Here is a 6,582-nt window from a genome sequence, read left to right as displayed (position 1 = left end):
TAAGGCAAAAAAGATAAAGTCCTTCATATTTCACCTTATAGTGCCTTTCCATTATGGAGAACATTTGTAGAATAGGTTTCGTCAAATTAACTTGGATGCACAATCTTGCATAATTAGCTCTTTCCCGGTTAAGTGTGTAGACATCGATCGTCTTCCCGTTTCGATTACCAATGAATAATAGCAATCTATGATCATAGTATTCAATAGGTAATTCATATATCCTCATACATAGTGTTACATGTTTGATGGCATCACTAGATGGATAAAAATTGGCGCTCTATTCTCTAACGGAAAGGTAGTGATCTTATATGAGTCATGACCCCTTCATTAATGCTAGGTGTTGGTACCCATCATTAGTAAGCACAACTAAGAAGTAATCTTGACTTATATCTACTATATTCAAAGAACTGTGTTGCGCCCTCATGTGCTGAAGTTTATTCTCCAATGCCTTATATCATATCCTCCTCCCCAACATTTTGACAATTACTCCATGTTTCCATGGCTTCACGATTCTCTTTTCTTCCATCCCTGAGAGTATAAATTCAAGACATTCATATTCTCCAAATTTCGTTTCCTTAATGTTCAAATTTCCTAGTGCTTCTCCTTCATTTACACGCGCTTCCTCCTAATGGAAAGAATTAGCAGCATCTTCCTTTGATTTGGAGGTTCCACGTGCAACGACATTCTTGTATGTTATGATACCTCTCATGTTATTTTCATCCATCTATCCATAATGCTCCTTGTGCCGTTTTACGTGATGGACTCGATTGGTTCATCTTTTCCTTTGACTTTCTTTGTGCTTCTTGCTTTCAGATCATCTTTCTCCTATAGGTTCTTCTAGTTTGCAGTTATAAACCCTTGTAGAGGCTCGCTCATTGTTCAAGGATTTTTTTCAATGTAAATTTTAATATTTATAAAATTAATTTTAAAAAATAAAAAACAAAGCACGTTATTATTTGTTATAAGTAGGGGTGTACATGAGTCGGTTTGAGTTGGATTCACTCGAAACCATAACCCAACTCATACATGGTACATCAGTTTGAGTGAGGTAAAATAACCACCCACAGTATCATTGGGTCGGTTTGGGTAAAATCACAAATCTGTGGGTTGAATTGGGTTGGATAGTGGGTTACCCATTTTTTCTTCCTTATATAATTATAAATGATGTGTCACATTTTTTAAATAAATTATTTAACCTATTATCACTATTTTTTCAAACATCAAATATCTAAATGTAAGATAAATTTTTCATAAAAATTTACAAATACCTAAAATTATATAAAATACTTATAATTTACCATAATTAGCATTAAAATAATTATTTTTTAAAAAACCTTATTCACTCAAATAATATTCATTTTTTTTATTCAGGTGGGTCTTACTCCCTCCATACCCTAGTTACTCCCCACGTTCTCTTCTCTCACAAAATGCTTCGCAACAACATCATCTTCCATTGCCATCATTACATACCAAAACTCCCCATTCATTTTCCATTCCAATTTTCTCACAATTTCAAACTCTGCACCACCACTTCACATTCCGAATCTGATTCCGACTCTTTCACCGTCTCCTACCTCATCAACACCATCGGTTTCACTCGTGAAACAGCTCTCAAAGCTTCAAAACGAATTCGTATCAAGTCCCCAGAAAAACCCAATTCAGTTTTCACCTTCTTCAGAAACCACGGTTTTCCAGACTCCAGCATTAAGAAAATCCTCATAAAAGAACCATGGCTTCTTTCTACCGATACCCACAATTCAATTCGTCCAAAGTTCGAATTTTTCATCTCCAAAGGCGTTTCACTCTCTGAAGTCGCTACCTTGTTAACGGTGAGCCCTAGAATTTTACAAAGTAGTTTGGAAAATCGAATTATCCCTCTTTTTGAATTTTACAAAAGGTTTTTGAAATCTGATAAGGCTACCATTTGTTGTATGATTCGAAATTCGATTCCATTGTCTTACAATCTTACTACGGTTAACGTAAAGTTGATGATGGATTACGGAGTTTGCGATTCCAGCATTGCTAGAGTGTTTCTCACAAGACCAACCATACTTGGAACAACGGATTTGATTCATACCTTGGAGGAAGTTAAGGGTTTAGGGTTTGACCCTTCAACTTCCACTTTTGGGATAGCTTTGATTGCAAAGAAATGTATGAGTAAAGCACTTTGGGATGAGAAAGTTGAGGTCTTTAAGAAATGGGGTTGGTCTGATCAAGCTGTTATTCAAGCATTTAGGATGCAGCCTAGTTTGATGTTGGCTTCGATCGATAAGATTAATTTGGTGATGAGTTTTTGGGTCGATAGATTGGGGTGGGATTCCTTGGCACTTACTAGAAGGCCACAAATATTTGGTTTTAGTTTGCAGAAAAGGGTGATTCCAAGGGCATTACTTCTGCAATATCTTATGATGAAAGGTTTGAGGAAAAAGAATGCAAGCTTAGTGGCACCATTTACTTGGTCTGAGAAACAGTTCCTGAGCAAATATGTTGTCTGTTTCAAGGATGAGTCTGATTATTTATTGAAACTCTACGAGGAAAACATGAATCTTGCATACACCAAGGAGAACATTGATATGCCATTCACCAAATAGGTGAGTTCATAATCAATCTGGTTTTGCATTGCAACATTATCTTGTTACTTCTTAAATTTGAGGTGATTATCCTTGAAAGTGACCTAGAAAGCCATCAAAATATTGAACAAAATGCTGTTTACACGCTTAATATGTGATTTGAAGGCTTGTAATTTTGCAAATTATATGAGAGCCAACTGATCCCAAAGATTGAGCACAACAGAAAAACTTTCTGGTTTCTCATGTTGTTTTGTTGAAGAGTCCGATATTGTTTTCCAATGTATCACCGCCTCTACTTTATTGATGTATCTCTTGTTAAATTGAGGTTTAACTTTTTCTTTTTTTCTTACTTTTAAGAATTTTTACCTTGAAAATAACCATGTTGGATTATTGAATGAGAAAGGTGAAATGATGTTTCATCTATCCAGTATATTTGGAGTTTTTCCACAATATCTATTTGACTCTAATGGATATTATGAACTTGTGGTTAATTTGGATTCTTTTTTCACAAAGAGCATAAGAGAGCTTAAATTTGTGGATGAGGATCAATCAAGAGCATGAAGAAGAAAATTAAATATTATATTTTAATTTCTTTTTTAATAATTCTATTTAGTTATAATGTGTGATTGTAATAGTGTTAATTTAGAATCAGTTGATGTTTGTTTACTTGCATTTATTTTAGAAAAATATGATGTAACTCAATATGAGTATATAAAGTACTCCCTCCGGTCTCATATGTAAGCAAAAAAAAAAAACTCACCCTTTAAGAAAGTGGCTATATATTCATTTAAGTAATGGAAAATATACATTTTTTCCATATTTATCCTTATTTTTTAATTTAGAAATAAATTAATATTTTTATTATAACCATTTAATGGTTAGTCAATTTTTATTAATACCATTTAATGGTTAGTCATTTAGTGGTTATATATTCCACTTACTCTTACTAAAATTTCCATGGTCCCGCCCTGTAGAAATTTAACATTTTCATAGTGAGTTCTATAAATACTAAAGCTTTTGGTTCTCATTTTCATAGCCAAAATTTTACATTTCCTGTATCATTATCTTTTGGTTCTCATAAAAATGCCTCTTAATATTGATCTAAACACTCCATATATTGATCATGAAATGATGGAATGCAACATAGCACCATCCATTAATCTAAATGATCCTTCTTCAAGTAATTTTAACTTGTCTTTTAAGGACCTACATGGTAGTTCATCAAATGAAGAATACATGGAAGAAGCTAATATGTTCAATTGTGAAAATGATTTTGAACATGGTATTTTTAATATTAATGAGGACATTGATGTTGATGCTTTATATTCAAATGAAGTTCATATCATGGAAGAAGGTAATATGCTCTAATACTTTTATGTTAGATAATTTTTGAACAACTTAATTAATTTTTTTCACTTTTAATACTGTTTTATAAAATTGCAGAGAGTGAATTTATTCCAAATGAAGAAGATGGAGAGGAGACTGAATTTAATCAATATGAAAGTGATGGAGAAACTGAAAGTATTGCAGCTAGTAAGATTTTTTATCATATCATTATATTTTTGTTTGTTCATATCATTACTGTGTCATCTTTTTTTCATATCATATCATTACTTTTTGTTTTCTATTCATTACTACATTGCCATATTTTGTTTATAAATATAAAACATGCATGAGTCATGCATTAGCAACAAACATGAGACATGCATAAATTAATATAAATGGAGTGTCATCATTTGTTTTCTATTCATTACAGAGCCATATTTTGTTTGCCAATAAGAACATGTAGTAACAAACATGAGACAGTAGCAGCGTAGCAGCATATACTTGTTTCTTAATTATTTTCAATTTTTTCATGCAGTGTCCACAATGGTTCAACATGAACCTGAAACTTTTAGGAAAAAAAGATCATTTTTAAACAATGATCAACGGAAAATAATTGCTCAATTATTGATAAAGAATAGTTGTGGTGGAAAACTAAAATCCGGAACTGTTATATGGTTGGCATCCAAATACTCGGTATCCATCGATGTTATTTATCGAATTTGGAAGCAAGTATCTCAAACAGGTGATGCGTCTCATAAAAGAACAAAAAATTGTGGTCGGAAAAGAGTTGCGGTAGATATTGAAAAAGTGCGGGATATTTCGTTAGCTAAACGTAGCACTCTTCAGAGCCTCGCATTTGCCTTGGGCATTAGCAAAACAGCATTGTTTAAGTTTGTAAAGGATGGGACTTTGCGTCGGCATTCAAATGCTCTAAAGCCACAAATGAAAGATAGCAATATGAAAGATCGTCTTAGATTTTGCTTGTCCATGCTTGAAGAAACTAGTCTTCCTCATGATCCGGAGTTTAAGTTTATGCATAATATCGTCCACATAGATGAAAAATGGTTCTACATGACCAAAAAATCAGCTAACTACTACCTTCTTGAAAATGAGGATGAGCCATATCGCACATGCAAAAATAAAAATTTTATTGGAAAAGTCATGTTTTTAGTAGCAGTCGCTAGGCCTAGATTTGATGACGGTGATAAGGAGATATTTTCGGGAAAAATTGGCGTCTTTCCTCTTGTTCAAAAAGTTGCAGCAAAAAGGTCAAGTATCAATAGAGCTTCGGGTACACTTGAAACTAAACCGATTACTTCTATCACTAAAGAAGTTAGTCGAAATTTTCTAATCAATAAAGTGTTACCTGCAATTAAAGAAAAATGGCCGAGAGAACATGCAATGGAAACAATTTATATACAACAAGATAATGCTCCGTGTCATGTTTCTATTGACGATGAAGAATTTCATAAAGCAGCTTCTGAAGGAGGATTTGACATCCGTTTATCTTGTCAACCACCGAATTCTCCTGATTTAAATGTTTTAGATCTGAGTTTTTTCAATGTCATTCAATCATTACAACAAAAGGAAGTTTCAAAATCAGTTGATGAACTCATTGAAGTTGTGCAAAACTCATATGATAATTTTTCTAGCAAACAATCTGACAAAAATTTTCTCACACTTCAATCTTGTATGATTGAAATCATGAAAATTAAAGGATCTAATAATTACCGAATTCCCCATATGAAGAAAGAAGTGTTGCTTAATCGAGGCATACCACCTACGCAACTAAAATGTGACCGAGAGTTAGTTGAAAATACTTTTCAATATTTAAACAATGATAATTAAGGTACGAACTTGTTGGTTTATATAATCGTATTTTCTATAAATTTTTAAATAAAATAGTGTACGCTAATTTTTGTCAAATTTGATTTATTCATTTTTCAGGAGGTTGGTTCTAGATCATGGAATTTACATGGAGAAGGAAATATGAAGAATGCTAGTTAGTTACATTAGACTTATTAGTTTATGTGTTGTACTACCTATTTCATATTATTGGTACTGTACATTACAATAAGAAGAAAATATGAAGAATGCTAGTTAGTTTACATTAGACTTACTAGTTAGTTTCATGAAGAATGCATGTTAGTTCCTTACTGATGGCACTGGTACTGCACGTTAGAATTTTTTAACAAATGAAAAATAAAATAGACAATGACATTACTCCAAAAAACCAATAGAAGATGATTAGAAAAATAAACATTAAACATCACAATCATAAAGAAACATAGCAGTACAATTCTTTAACAGTGCAATAGAAACAACAAAGAAACATTAAACATCATAAAAATCCAAATAAGAACACACCTAGTTTAAATAATCTAAGTAAATTTTTATCATATCTTTAACCTCTTCTTTCTTGACACCAAAGTTCAATGCTGGTAATTTATTCAGATCAAACTCATCCATATCTAAGTATTCAACAATGGTGTTTTCATTTGTTGGAGTTAGAGCATTTTCACTTTCATTCTTTGGAGTGATATTTTCTGCACTTTCATTTGTTGGAGTTTGAATTGTTTCAGGAACTTTATTGTCTTCGATACCTAAATCAAAAGATGGAAACTCATTAGCTAAATGATGTGGGTTTGCCATTTTTAGAGTATAAAAAAAAAGGAAGAACAAGACT

At 32.4% G+C, this 6,582-nt stretch overlaps 2 protein-coding genes across 2 annotated transcripts; both read left to right on the top strand.

Annotated features, from left to right (window-relative positions):
* The first annotated feature begins 1,381 nt into the window (after positions 1-1,381).
* On the top strand, positions 1,382-3,061 carry LOC127138478 (transcription termination factor MTERF15, mitochondrial). Its single transcript, XM_051064942.1, has 2 exons — positions 1,382-1,829; positions 1,986-3,061. The coding sequence occupies exons 1-2, from the start codon at positions 1,428-1,430 to the stop codon at positions 2,589-2,591; spliced, it is 1,008 nt and encodes a 335-aa protein (XP_050920899.1). The 5' UTR covers positions 1,382-1,427; the 3' UTR covers positions 2,592-3,061.
* Positions 3,062-3,617: 556 nt separating this feature from the next.
* On the top strand, positions 3,618-5,744 carry LOC127108570 (uncharacterized). Its single transcript, XM_051046014.1, has 2 exons — positions 3,618-4,103; positions 4,432-5,744. Coding segments are annotated over exons 1-2 (1,314 nt in total). The 5' UTR covers positions 3,618-4,102.
* The last annotated feature ends 838 nt before the right edge of the window (positions 5,745-6,582 follow it).

Source organism: Lathyrus oleraceus, chromosome 1 (assembly GCF_024323335.1).
Source record: "Lathyrus oleraceus cultivar Zhongwan6 chromosome 1, CAAS_Psat_ZW6_1.0, whole genome shotgun sequence".
Classification (NCBI taxonomy): Eukaryota; Viridiplantae; Streptophyta; class Magnoliopsida; order Fabales; family Fabaceae; genus Lathyrus; species Lathyrus oleraceus.
This window is presented reverse-complemented; position numbering and strand designations above follow the sequence as displayed.